At 49.0% G+C, this 14,433-nt stretch overlaps 2 protein-coding genes across 2 annotated transcripts; one reads left to right on the top strand and one right to left on the bottom strand.

The window, feature by feature from the left end:
- Positions 1-1,564: 1,564 nt before the first annotated feature.
- Positions 1,565-7,387, top strand: PARP16 (poly(ADP-ribose) polymerase family member 16). The gene is made up of 6 exons (XM_082769648.1): positions 1,565-1,886; positions 2,720-2,857; positions 3,673-3,879; positions 4,958-5,129; positions 5,872-6,013; positions 6,700-7,387. Exons 1-6 carry the CDS (start codon positions 1,701-1,703, stop codon positions 6,842-6,844), a joined length of 990 nt encoding a protein of 329 aa, XP_082625774.1. The 5' UTR covers positions 1,565-1,700; the 3' UTR covers positions 6,845-7,387.
- A 4,826-nt stretch (positions 7,388-12,213) lies between these two features.
- Positions 12,214-14,227, bottom strand: LOC309882263 (gonadotropin-releasing hormone II receptor-like; the record flags this gene model as incomplete). The annotated part of the gene is made up of 3 exons (XM_082769168.1): positions 12,214-12,624; positions 12,931-13,132; positions 13,727-14,227. The coding sequence occupies 3 exons, from the start codon at positions 14,225-14,227 to the stop codon at positions 12,215-12,217; spliced, it is 1,113 nt and encodes a 370-aa protein (XP_082625294.1). The 3' UTR covers position 12,214.
- Positions 14,228-14,433: the final 206 nt, after the last annotated feature.

Genomic DNA, 14,433 nt, shown 5'->3' with positions numbered 1-14,433 from the left:
CAAGAAGGAAAAAAAAAAAAAAAAGAAAAAAAAAAAAAAAAGAAAAAAAAAGCTTTGACCTTATGGGATGGTTTTAAAGAGAAAAACATGCAGCAAGTAACTTGAGTAACCTAAACTAAAGCTATCATTAAAATCATTTTGTCTCCACGTTGCCACTAAATATGTCAGACCCAAGCAAGTTTTTGTGCTTAGAACTGATGGCTTCATATTGCAGGCTTGCTCATGCAGCTGTTACTTAAAGCTGCATTTTTGATAAAATGGTAAAAAGCGAGTAAACAAACCTGCAACTCAAACTGGTTTATATATATCATTACGAAATCATTTTCAATTTAATGTAACTGTGCACAGCCTCTGATACAGCTGGTTCTACCCAGAATCATGAAAGCTCCATTAATGCTGCCAAGCCATTCGAGTGGGTGAGTAACAATATGAACTCTGCACTTAAGAAGGAAGTTTGCCTTTTGTTTGCTTTGATACCTGCCTGGCCTTAGCTGGTATTTAATCCAGCTGGTGTTTCTGTTTGCTATGAGTAAGGCTGAAACTGCAGCTCGGAAGAAGGTGCAAAGCAGTCTCTGAGGATCTGAGTATACAGTTCCCCAGTCTAAATATCTTGCACCGAGTTGTGGTCAACGGAGACTTCTGATATACCTTGAAACTGGAGCGATGCTTCAGAGTACTGCAGAGCACTGACCCTACGGTATATTACAGAGAGAAGAGGTAGGATTTAAGGGCTGGTTGCCTGGACTCAATCTTGGGCAACACAGTGAATGTAACCTGTAGAAACCACTGCTAAGATGTCCCATGAAAAGGAAATTCCTCTCCCTTAAATTCCCTTAAATCTGCAGTGCCAGTCTGTGGAAACCTGGCTTCAGTCTTTGAGGTTACAAGAAGCTTGGATGATAAAGGTAACATTTAAGGAGTAACGCTTTTGTATTTGCATGTATGCTTTTGACTTTACTTAGAGCAATGTGACGCCAAATTTTACACAAAGAGCAGTCTCCCTGGATGACCATAGGGGCTGATCACCTTGGCTGTTGGGCTGAACGCAATGGGACTGGGCACGTGAAGGGGAGCAGCACCCCGCCATACCCCAGCAGGGACACGGCGGGGGACAAGGGCCACCTGGGACCCCCGATAACACGCAGGGGACAGAGCACAAGCATCACAGGGCCACTGCACAGCTCACACCCCAGCATGTTGCCACCACCGTCCCCTGCTTTGGGGTCACGATGCGCTTGTCTGGGTTCTTTGTAGGGGCAGCTGTTCTCTCCCTCAGCGTTTTACCATCAGAGAAGCGCTCTCCTCCTGCTCCACCTGAGGAGCAAGCGCCATTACCTCGCATCCCCCCTCCACCTGAGGGGCAGCCGCCATTTCCCCCTACCCCTCCCTCCACTCCCCGCGGGGCAGCCGCCATTTCCCCATGCCCCCCCCGGCTGAGGTGATGATGCCTCTCCCCATTTCAGCGTCCCCAGTCCCCATGCAGCTGCCACAGCGTCCCCAGAGCCGGGCACAGCCCCGCTGCGGGGCGGAGCGGCGGGGCTGAGCCGAGCCGAGCCGCGGCGGCCTCGGGGCGAGGCGGAAGGGCGACGCCGGCCGGGCGGGCGGGCGCTGGGAGGCGGCGGGGCCGGAGCCTTCCCCCGGCTCGGAGCGGTCGCAGCCCTGCAGCCCGGTTCTCCCTCCCCGCCACCCCGGGCCGGGCCATGCCGCAGCCCGGCCCCGGTGAGGCTGCCGGCCGCGTCAGGGAGGCGGCGGGGAGGGACCCGCTGGCCGCCGACCTGCGGTGCAGCCTCTTCGCCGCCGCGCTGCAGAGCTACAAGCGCGACTCGGCGCTCAGGCCCTTCCCCGGCCGCTATGCCGGCGGTGACACCAAGGACTTCGAGGCGCTGGTGAGTGGCCCCCAGCTCCGCTTTGCTCGCTGCTGAGGCCGGGAGGCGGCTCCGGAGTGAATTCGGTGCGGGCGCTGCCTGCAGCCAGGCTGCGGGGAGCTCGCTCACAGCCCTCACCGAGGGCCCAGGCGCGGCGTCTGTCCAAGTCCTGGGGTAGAGACACCTCTAAAAATCATCCAGACAGCTGAACTTGTGCTGGGTGTTTATATCCGGAGCAGGAATGCTTTGCTCAGCCTCCGGAGTGAGGAAACAGCCACGTAAAGCTGTAGTTTATGAGCGAGCTCAGGGCAAACGCGCGTGGGAACATCGTGGGGTACAAGCAGGTGAGAGCACAGGTGGCGTTTCAGGGCCACCAGCACAGCACGAGGCTCTGTTTACCCCTTATATATCCCCTCAGGTTTCACAATAAGTTTGGGATTCTGGTGAGTAAACTACTTGCAAATTTCCACATCTGATATCGAGATGCAGAGAGTTAAAAGACCTCGCACTGCATACAAATAAAAGCAGTTTGGGGTGGTTTGTAGTTTGCAGGGCCTGGATACCTTTTGCATTTATCCCACTTGAAACTGCATTTTGATGGCTTGTTTCCTTTCAGGAGCTTGCTTGCTCATTCCTGTGTGTACTGTGCAAACACTGTTGATAAACAGAAGTATAAATGGCTTTACAAGAAGCAACAAACTTTCACAAACTTGGTACAAATGTCTGTATCTCAGAACTGAAACTGGTTTTCTGTTTACAACCTATTAGGGTGAAATATTGTTTTGTTTTCACTAGAGGTCTCTGTTTAATCATAATGAAAAGAAGGAGCATACGCTAAATGTCTGTTTTGTTAGCTTGCAGATACCAATGCGCTACCAAGCCTGAAAGAACTTCTGGAGTCCGTTCCAAACACAGAGAAAAGGACCTGGGATTTATTTAGTTGGATTTTATCATCTAAGGTCTTAATGATACAAAGTACTAAGAAGCAGGAGGTAAGTTTTACATTCTGAAAGTCTTGGTAAAAATTTGTCTTTTAAGGCAATTTTGCGTTTCAGAAAGTATTTCCCTCCTGCCAGAAGTTAGCTGGTTATTGGAAGAGCTCAATGTGAATGAATTTTTTCTATATATAGAGAAGGGGGTTCTTAATTTTTATTCTAGGAAAACAGGTTGGAAGAACTAGTTATCACTGTCAGTAGCTGATGATTGGGCAATGATTGTAGCTCCCATTAACAGAGCATGTACATGCGTGTACTAGACCAAGATAGTCCTCCTCGGGTTTCATGGGGCTGGGTCCTGCTTCTCACTGAAAGACAAATTTGTATGTCTACATACTGGCCCAAAAATGGAGAGGTAAGGTTAAGAGCCACCAAGGCACTTCGCTAATAGGGATCAAAATAGTTGTAGAGATTAGCAGCAAGATGAAAACAACTTCTGGGTTCACATTTTTTTTTTCCTTTTCCAGGATCAGCTGATGAACGTGTCATCTTAGTAGCCAAAACAGCACTGTAGAATTACTAGATTTTCCTTACATCTCTATTTCGTAGTAGCACGCCAGTCTTTTTTTTTTTTTTTTTTTTTTTTTTCTTTGCCTTCTGGAAAGATGAATTAAGATTTAGCTTTGACAGCAAGAAACTCAGAATTCTCACTGTAGACTTATTCTTCCTGAATTGTGGGAGTGTTGAATTCTAACCAGGAAGCATGATCAAAATACATAAAGAAATTGGAAAACTTAGAGGATAGTAAACAAAATTCTCAGTGAATAGTCTAACCTCATAAACTAAGACCCGTATTCCTCCCTGTTTTCCAGTATGAGAAGATACAAGAACTCACGGGGATGTCTGGTGCTGCTGTTCCTGCTCCGGACTTCCTATTTGAGGTCGTGTATTGCGATCAGCTGAATACCAAGTTTGCCGAGACCAAGGGTGAGCGGGACCTCATCTATGCCTTCCACGGTAGCCGCCTCGAGAACTTCCATTCCATTCTGCACAACGGCCTGCACTGCCACTTGAACAGGGTGAGGCTCCTGGTGTTTCTCTATCGACACCACATCTTTTGTTGGCTGCTTGAAGCCAGTGACACTTAAAAAAAAAAAACACCTGAAATTCCTTTCTGGTATTTTTCCTCTTACAGTGTAATTCCTTTTACTCCTGTTTTCACTTTAGCGTAGGCCTTTGTGTGTGGTTGTATTGGATCTTCTGATGCAGCCTCAGGGTAAAAACTGGAAGTGGCAAGAAACATTTTTTTCTCCAGTGTGACAAATTATGATTGTCCTTTATTTCTTTGTAAGAAAGCATAACACTCTGAAAACACTCAACTATTTAACACCCTGCAGCTGGAAAATGCACACGCACAGAGGAAGATAGACTCTGCCTGTGTCATTGTCTTTCTGCCTGGCTAAGGGAGATATCCCAGGATATGTAGCCCTTCTGATTTCAACAGAAGAGAAGCTGGGACTCCTCGCCTTGTGTTGTTTGTAAAGCAGCTCTGACACAACAGCTGCGTATCCTTCCTGTCAACCTGAACCATGATTTCCTCCCCACACTCTCTTTATGAGTAATGGCTCATCAGCTACGCCGGATCTACTGGATTAATAATGATAGCCAGTTGGCCAAATCTTCTGATACGAAGTTACTAAAACAGTTATTTTTGAAAGGAATTCACAATTGAAAAATAGTTCCTTCCTTTCCTGTAAAGCAGGGGTTTAAATGTGAGTAAAGCCTTGTCTGTACGTGAAGGTTGGGTTATTTGAATGACGGCAGTCTCAATAAATCAGAGAAATGCCCCTGACGGCAGTGCAGTCATGTTGATATAAAATATTTAACTGGCAAACTAAATCCGAATCCGGGAAATCATGAATCTGTCCACACCAAGGGTTGTGCCAGACAGCCAATTTGAGGGATGGCAGCTGCCCCACCCCAGGGAATTAGTGCCAGGACAAAAAACTCTGCATGGATCTGGCCAAATGTGGGTAAGAAGAGCCTTTCTGCATTTACCTTCAGAAACAGAAAGGCCAGCCTAAACGTAAACAACACTTGTTTGCTTTTTGTAGTTTGCACTACAGAATTTTAGGATATGTTTCTGCTCCGTTTCAGACGTCCCTGTTTGGTGAAGGTACCTATCTCACCAGTGACCTGAGCCTGGCTCTCCTCTACAGCCCTCACGGTCTCGGTTGGCAGCGAAGCGCGTTGGGCTCTATCCTTAGCTGCGTAGCTGTTTGCGAGATCATCGACCACCCAGATGTAAAGTGCCAGGTGAAAAAGAAAGGTGAGCCTGTTGCAATAACAACTACACGTACCCCTTATTTAGGGCCCTTCGTATTTCAGCCTTGTGCATATATGCAGTTTTACAAAGTGTAGTGTATGGATACTCATCAGCAGAAACTGGCTGCAGATTTCTTTTACAGCTGACCCCTCAACAAATACACACGTGCCTCGTTGTCTGTGAAACTTCTCTTAAGATAGTATATTTAAAGGATAGAAGATAATTTGGTTGCATCGTTTGTTTTTACTAGTTTCAGTAATATGATAAAATCATCTATAATGCCTGCCCATTTAATCAGTGGTGGTGGAACAGAAGCACCAGAAGTGTATCAAAACCAAACTGTATTTGATGTCTGGGAACCCTCTGCTCAGGTTGTCCTCTCCTATGACTGCTTCCTGCTTGCCAGACTCAATCAGTCCTTCAATGTTGTTTTCCTCTCCCTGTTAATATTAGCAGCTGCTCAAGTGCTGTGTGTGAAACCCGCCTCCTTTTCACCCTGCTCTGGGACTTAATACCATCCATACCAAGGATGACTAGGAGTGGTATAGCCTCAAGCAAACTTTTCAGTCTATTCTTGGATGCTAAAGGATTCTGGGGAATTCCCAGACTAGATCTTTGATTATCTCATTCCCACTCGTGTGTGTATGTGAGGGTGGTGATGGTGGGTTTTTTTATACTTGAAGATGTGCGTCTCTTTTTGCTTTTCTATTCCCGAAAAGACCTATTCTTTTCTCTTCCCATACAGATTCAGAAGAAATAGACAGAAAAAGAGCAAGAGTGAAAAACAGTGAAGGGGGTGATGTACCACAGAAATACTTTGTCGTCACAAATAATCAGCTTTTACGAGTTAAATACTTACTAGTATATTCACAGAAACAGCATAGGAGGTAAGAGTTCAGCTATCTAGAGCAATGAGCATGCTGTAACAGATAGATAAACATATCCCATTTGTGAAAGAACAATTGGAAACAAACTGCAAAGACCTGCTTGCACTGCCAGATTGTTTTTAACGTGTTTCCTGTGGAAATAAGCCTTACTGCCTCTGTCATCATTCTTCCTCTACCTGCTAATTTAATGCTCTCAGTTTCAGCTAAATTTATTTTTCACCAGACCTGTAAGCACTTAGTATCATCACTAAGATACTTAGAGAGCTCTAATAGTTTCCTGCTATCAACAAATATGAATGAAACTCAGTTGAGTGCTGCTCTTAAAACTAGGGCAGTCTCAACTCTGTTCTTACCGATTCTAAGAGGCAGCATTCACCCAGCTAATCAAATGCAGGTACAGCCCAGGCAGTTACAGCCCTGCACAGCTCCAGGCAAGTCACAGAGGGAGGTGTGGACATGGAGAGAAAGAATAGGGCTGTGCATGGTGACTTAGGGAAAAGGGATTGGGAAATAGGAGAAGGAATAGGGAAAAGGGAAGAAGAGGCTTTGTTGGTTACATGGATTGTGGAACGACTTACTGTTTTTGTTGTGTTAGCTTAAATTATTTAAAATAACAAACCTTAAGATACTCTCTGTCAAGGTATTTGTACATCTCTCACAAAACTCATGCAGTTTTCCCTTTTCAGCCCTTCAGGTCAATCTTCCTGGTTTTCCACCCACCGTTTTGCCATAATGATGATGCTGTACCTCCTGCTGCTAATGGTGATTGGGGCCAGCAACTCGCCAGCCTTCCTCTACTACTGGCACAGAATGTTTGACTCAGAGGGATGAGTTGCCTAAGAAGATAAACTGTTATTTCACTATGTGCCTTAATAATAACAAATCCACAATGCACTGCATCTCTTCCAGAGCTCTGGAAATAAAGGTGCCTGGAGCTTTCCAGTTCTGTCTCCGCTATGTTATCCTCATGGCATCTTTCCACTTACTGTTTCTGTATTCCTGTGATTCATGAGGATACTCGGCACAGCTGAAAAGGATCACGATGGTGCAGCTTAGCATGAACCAATTGTTGAGGGGCCATGGGAAAAAAAGTTATGTAAAATTAATGACAGCTAAGTGTGGAAACACTCTGATGTAACTATTTTCTGTCAAACTGAGGTAGGAGTATTTGCACAAGTTGGAAAGGAGGATTCTTCTGTATGTCAGTGGGTCTTTACCAATTTGTTTTCAGAAACTGTGTTTAGTGATGTTTGGCACGTCTCAGCGCAGATGGGATCATGTTTAAAACCAACTTTGTTTCTGACCCGGAATTTTTATATTTGAGCATAATGATTGTAAGAAAAGAACATGAAATAAAACAGCAACCAAAATGGAAAAAATTAAGTGGCTCCTACTAACGTTTCTTTCTCCCCATAAAATGTGTACGACGTTTGTGCTCTCAGTTGTGACCTGCCTTGTCCTTTGGTTAGTGCATAGATCAGACAGGCTCAGGCACCTCAGCATCAGTACTGGAGATGCATTTTCCTATTAAACTGCCTTCCACTTCTATTTTCTGCAGCAAAAAGGTGGAAGGTGAAAGGTTTCACTTATGCTGCCACCTGGCAGGCTTTTTAGGGTTGCAGCTGCTGGATCTGATCCAACATTTTTAGTTGCATTGAATTGTTTTCAGCCTCACTTTGTGAACAAATAGACCAACTAACAGTAGCATACCAACAATTTCCTGAAATGGTTTTCTAAGGAATGGAGTAAAATAGCAGCAGAAGCAGTAGGGTTTATTTTATGTCTGAACATTGGTGCTGTAATTAACTTCGTGTAGACTTCATTCAGGCCTTCATGTGACAGCTTATTCCTAATATTGTGTAAGGTAGATTGTCCACTTCCATTTTTCACACAGAAGTGGCATTTTTGGTGGCTGGAATTACGGCAGTTGCACTGTTTGCAGAATGCTTTGGCTTAATGCTGAGGCATCCAACCTCACTACATCTCAGATTCATCTTTTCTAACCTCAAAGAAAGGCATTCTTACTGTATTTTGGGAGCTTGTTTGAAAACACACACATAGGTATGTGCTAGTTAGTCAATGGAAGGAAACATCATACGCCTTCTGCCCAATTCCTTCACATTTACTTGTTATGTATTCTGTCCTTCAGATTTTGTTACAGAGCAGCCCACAACTGACAGAACAAGAAGCAAGGGACTATCCCCTGATCAGTGACTGGGCATGGGATAAGCCCGATAAAAGCCCAGGGATTCTAGGTGAAGAAAAGCTGGCTACATGCTGCTGTTCGAGCCCTGGCATTTAGCAGCAGACTTGATAAATGCAGGCTTTCATTGCACAGTGAACCCTAACCAAAATAAAATAAAATCTCATCACATATTCCTAGCAAATGAGCCTATGATTACCGCCTCGCTCATTAAATATTTCAAAGAAAATCTCTTCTTTCTCTCATATTCTGTTACCTAATTGCCAGAAATAATGACGAGGTAATCAGGTTTTCTAACTAAAGTTAGAGGACAAGTTCATTTACAGCAGCCCCTCTTCTTGGTGGATGGAGCTAGAAGCATTTATTCCAGTTAATTTTGCTGCCAGAACAAATTTATTTATTCACCATACAGCTTGCAAAACAAGAACATTATAATCCAATTCCCCATTGCCTTTTACAGTCCATTAATAATGCTCACTGTTACAGCACATTGCATTTCCTCAGCCCAAGAAACGCACGCGCTAATTATAGTGCTGATTTGCAATTAAAATGTACGCAAACTAACAATTTATTGCAAAGCAGATTCAGCCACTTTCCAGCAGCTCGCTCCGGTATTTCAGTGCAGAGACTTGGGGTCTGAAGCACGCACGGTGTATTTCTGGAGGTTTTTGCCCATTTCTGGCCCCCCTCAGCATGTTATATTTAAATGTGCCGTGCGTGTAGGGGTTTTAAGGTAGGTAGCAGGGCAGGCAGAAAACCTAGAGGTGTTTGGCAGTGCCTAAAAGGTTTGGTGTTGTTAAGGGGCTCGGTGTTCGCCTGGAAATGAGACATCTTTTGGAACAGATGGGATATCCTGGGCTCCCTGGAAGAGGAGGAGGTTTAGCAGCAATTGCTTGATGGATGGCTGTTTCATTAAGTGAGCCTGGGAGCCCCCCAGTCAGACAAAAGGAACAGATGGGGAGAAACGTGGCAGGGTTTGGGAGGCTTCCTTGCATAGGAAAGTTTCTGAAGGATAAGCAAAAGGAATTGCTGTGTGATGGCCACTCAGCGCTATCTCCTAATGTCTGGCTGGGCTTTTTTTTTGGCTTTTAACCGGAGAGCTGAACTCACTTTCAAAGTGGGGGAGAACGGGTCTGTGTTGGGAGCTAGCCCCAAGCTGATCTGCACTGGGGGCTCCAGGTTGTATCCTCAGGGAGAGGAGCACCGGGGGACCTCACGTGTGAGCCAGCACTGCATTAAACCAGCAGGCAAAGGTAGATTGGCTTTTTCCACTCAAATTTGATCAGGTCAAACAGACCCACAGGAAAGAGGTGGCCACAGGCAGGGAACCAGGCTCTGACGGCTCCTTGGTGCTTTATCTCCCCATCAGTGGACTGGGAGAACCCCAAAGGCAACGGGAAAATAATTTCGTGTCAGGTGCTCACGTCCTACCTTAGCTGGCCAGCAAAATACTGAACACCCTACTCTCGTGCTTGTTTTCTGCGCTCCCTGCTGATTTCAGCATGTGTTTCCCAACGTGGCAAGAGGCAGTCAGCTGAATTAATGCGAGTGTTGTGCTGAGTAACTGACAATGTTATGAATTAACCTCAGGTTCTCGTTAACCTCTGCAGCCCGTTGCGCGGCTCTTTGGACACGCACGGTACTATAAAAACGCTAATGGGAGATGAATCAGAGCTGCCTCCCGAACAAAGGAATGCCCTGTCTGAAGCAGGCAGCCCGGGATGAGGTTGAGAAGTGGTAAAATTACCAAAATACCTGCGTGCATTAACACGGTCATTAAATTATAGCGGTGAGTATTGAGATTTTGTTACTGGAGTCGGACAAACCCAACCCTGCAAGGGGAAGCGTGGCAGCGGTTTTTGGCAGGGTGGATTTAGGGAAGTGGAAGAACTCTCCTCCTGTAAGGGGAAATGGGTGATAGACGTGTATGGAAAGATCTCAGGAGCCACCTGAGTGAAGTGGGCAGGGAGGGAGCCACGGCTTACAGAAGCACCTGCGGGGCGAGGCTACGAGCTTTGTGCCCCCACAAGCAGTGCAAAACCCTCTTGCTCCCTACATTACAAACACGCTTAGAAAAGGCAGAACCAGATGCAGGAACAGGCAGCACAACCTGAGCTTTCGAGCCAGGCCAGGGCTTGCTTCCACCCCCAGCAGAAGCCCGCGAGCAGAGCCCATCCCCGCGGGACACGGCAGTGGCACGGTGCTGCCCGCGTGCGCCGGGCGCGCTGCTTGGCACCGAGCTCTGCGAGTGACATTTTCCTTCTCTCGTGAAAGCTGTTGTTTTGGGCGTCTTGCCCATGCTCTGGGCTTCCCGAAATGTCAGCCTTGAGCTCCAGCAAAGGGAGGGAAGGGAACGACAGGGAATAGTGCACAGTGGGCATGGTGGGGCAGCGCTGGAGAGCCCGCAAGCATCCCGAGCACCGTGCCCAAGGAGCAAGGTGGGTGTCCTCTCCAGCACCCCAAGGAGAAGTATTTCCCTACTGTGCCATGGTTCTCCTAAAGCCAAACCTGCTTCTGCCCTCCCTCCATACTATGGGCCATGAAGGGAAAAAAGACTTCTTGCTCCTTAGAGAAGGGCTCTGAGCCCATTAGGGATCTTCAGCAGTGCAGTGAGACCAAGGGAGGGTCTGACAAATAAGTTGTCTTCCCCATCGCCATAGAAGAAATTCCTTCTCACACCAGTCAAGCCAAGACAGCCCAGCATCCACAAGCCCTGCTCCATTAGCGCTGTGTAATTAATTAACCCTGAGCAGAACGAGCCCAGGAAAGCCAAACGGCAATTACACATCTCGCTGGAGTTTGGACTCTTTCTAAAGGGCTCACATTAATCCCCACCAGCCAGCCTGGGCTCCTGCAGCTCTAATTGATTTTTTTTCCCCTCCTCGGGCAGCATGTTTAGCATAAGTGATGTTTAGCACAGGGAAAGACGAGTGCCCAGCACCTGTCCCCAGCCTGGTGTCACCCGGAGCACTTTGGCTTCCCATACCCTTGCCACCCAGCAAGCACCACTTACACCTCTCCGACTGAAACCCCACTGACTCTGTGAGCAACCACGCTTTGTCACAACCACAAGTCAAGAATTGTTATTACAACAAAGCTCACTCACCTTGATAAAATCCAGATGCTCGCTGAAAACCACAGTGGCCACAAAAATACCCAGGACATCGCCTCCTGCCAAGTCCAGAGCTCCCAAACGGTCCAAGGATTTCCACAAAAACCCCCAAATCCACCTGGTTCAAACTAAGTTTGTCTTCAAAAGCAGAAAAACGCATTTGACGCCCATCAGTATGTGATGAAAAGAAATGATCCATTATCTCTAATTGCACAGAAGGGAACAACACAGCTGAATAAACCCAACTCATCAGCCTACACCCAGAGAAGAGGCCTCCACCTCCACAAGCAACTTCTGGCACACTGGTGGATAGAAAAATAAAATAAAACCCAATTTACTCACCACAGCACAGCTCCTTCCTTCTCCTTGCCATGCAGCTGAAGCCGCCTGCACCCAGCTGGCACCCATGGGTGCTGATGGGCCCCCCACCCACTGCTGCTCCCCAGCACATTCCTCCTGGGGATGCAGATGGGCAGCACCTGCGGGGTCTCTGCTTGGGGGCAGAGGTGGGATGCTGGTGCTGGGGCAAACCAAATGCGTATTAATGGGAAAGGGGGGAAAAAAAAGAGGAGAAAGAGTGGGTTTTGCTCCATCAGCCCTCGCGAGCTGCTTGTGGCAGCTGAGCATGGGGTCTGAGGCAAAGGACACATCCATACCAACCCTGCTCACCAGGATGAGGCAGCCAGGACTGTTTTCCCTTCTGTCTGTCTCCAGAAAACAGAAGAAACCCCACACCACACCAAAACACCCCACTGTAGCTCTTCGTGCCCCTCCTGCCCATACCCCCCACACCCTGCTCCTGGCCAGAGACCCACATCTCCAAAAGGCCCCTGTGGGGCAAAGCAGCCCCAAGGCAGTGCCTCCCGTCCCCTTTTGGTGGCTCTCCTCAGCACACCGTGTTGACAGTTGTCCCGTTGGAGCCCCCCGAAGCCCCCCTGCCATTTCCAGCCCCATCCTTGATGGTTTTCTCCGAGGCTGAGGCAGGTTTGTGTCTCTCGTGCCTGGTGATTGCCGTTTCGAGGCCCCTAAGGCACAGCTGCACGTCCTCCCGAAACGAGGGGGTGTACAGCCCGTAAATCACTGGGTCGGTGCACGTGTGCAGCAAGCCGAAGAGAAAGAAGCTGTGGTTGATGTACTCAGGCGTCCTGTGGATCATGGCGGGCTGGAACCAGTACCACAAGCCCAGCAGGTAGTACGGGGTCCAGCAGATGACGAAGGTGGCGACGATCACGACCGTCATCTTGAGGGTCTTCATGCGCGCCTTGGAGATGGGGTCGTTTTGATTTCTTACCAGACCTGGTGACAGAGGCATAAAATCATGGACTCGTTAAGGCTGGAAGAGACCTCCAAGATCATCTGGTCCACCCTACCACCAACGTCACCACTAAACCATGTCCCCAAGCACCAGGCCCAACCTCTCCTTGAACACCCCCAGGGACGGTGACTCCACCACCTCCCTGGGCGACCCATCCCAGTGCCTGACCGCTCTTTCTGAGTAGAAATGTTTCCTCATTTCCAACCTGAACCTCCCCTGGCACAAGTTGAGGCCGTTCCCTCTGGTCCCATCACCGGTTGGACCCCAAGGGGCTGGGGCCTGCTTACCTTTGTTGACCTTGAGCTGCTTACTGATCTCCCAGATGATTCGGGTGTAGCAAATGATCATGATGCTCAGGGGGGTGATGTAGAGGGTGGTGAAGGTGAACATGTTGTAGAGGGTTTCCTCCCACTGCGCTCGGAAGCTGCCGTGGGTAACGCACTGGGTGAAGTTCCCTCCCGGGACCGTGTGCAGGTGGAAGAGGAAAAGCTGAAACCGAGAACCAAACAACAAGGTGGGGAGGTTTGGGGGCAGAGCACCGCATCCAGGCAGCGCTCCTGGCTGTGCACAGCGAGCACCTCCCTGCTGCTGTCGGACCCTTGGAGATGCTCTGGGCTCCTGGCTCTTGGGCTTGGCCTTGACTGGTGGGATCTGGGGTCTGTGAGATCCCATTTCTATCTCATCATTTCAGCAGCAGAGGTGGGATTTACCCTCAGGTGCCCTCCTCTCTGCTTTCTGCTGCACCACACTCTACTTTGGGCAGTAACTGCTTAGGTTTGAGGTTTGTCTTGGCTCAGTCTGACACATTTTGCAGTGGAGCAGGGATGCATTTTGGGGAGCTGAGAGCCGCATGGATAAGAAATAAAAAAAATAATGGAAAATTGAATATTCCCTAGGTTTAATTTAGTACCCTAATGGGGTACAATGACCTCCAGCTATAAGCAAGGTGCAGAACCAATGCAGCAACTGCACCAATTTGCTCACCAAAGCCAAGCTGGCAAAGGCGAAACCCACAGACTGGGACAAACTTGTTGGTGAAGCCCCTCTCCAAAACCAAACCCTACAGGGTTTGCCCAGTCCTACCTGCGGAGCAGCCAGGAGCACGCTGCCCGCCCAGGCGGCTCGCAGCAGCAGCCCGTTGCGGCGCCGGGCGCGGGCGAAGGGTCGGAGGACGGCGGCGTGCCGGTCCAGGCTGATGACCACCAGCACCAGGGCGGCCGCGTACATGGCGAAGAGCTTGAGGAAGTTGAGGAGCTTGCAGGAGAGCTCGCCGCCGTACCACTGCACCGTCACGTTCCACACAGCGTCCAGGGGCATCACCGCCACCGTCACCAGCAGGTCGGCCAGCGCCAGGCTGAGGATGAGCGGCCGCACGTGGGATTTCCTCCTCTTCCTCAGCAGGCTGCCCAGCACCGCCGTGTTGCTGCACGCCGCCAGCAAGAAGAAGACGGCCGTGATGGCCACGCGCACCTTGGCTGCCTGCGTGAACCGGGGCTCGACCCAGTGCTGGGGGCAGCGAGCGGCTGAGGCGTTGAGGTCCCCGTCCGCGGGGAGGTGGCGGGGAGGCGCGTGGGGCTGGCTCATGCCCTGCCGAAACGCTAGTGGCCAAGGGACCCCCTGTTTGGGGGTGAGGAATGCGGTGTGTCTTCAAGGAAAGCAGCTGGGAACTGGGGAGGAATGGGGAGAAGGTGGGATGTGAAGGGCTGGAAGCAAGGCGGAGGTGCCAGCAGCACCCCCAGGCTCTCTGCTCCCTGCCTGTGCCGTGCTGCCCTTGTTGGTGATGCTGCCCG

Source organism: Aythya marila (genome assembly GCF_965140915.1).
Source record: "Aythya marila genome assembly, chromosome: 11".
Taxonomy (NCBI): domain Eukaryota; kingdom Metazoa; phylum Chordata; class Aves; order Anseriformes; family Anatidae; genus Aythya; species Aythya marila.
Note: the sequence above shows the minus strand (reverse complement) of the source record. Positions and strands in the feature narration are given on the sequence as shown.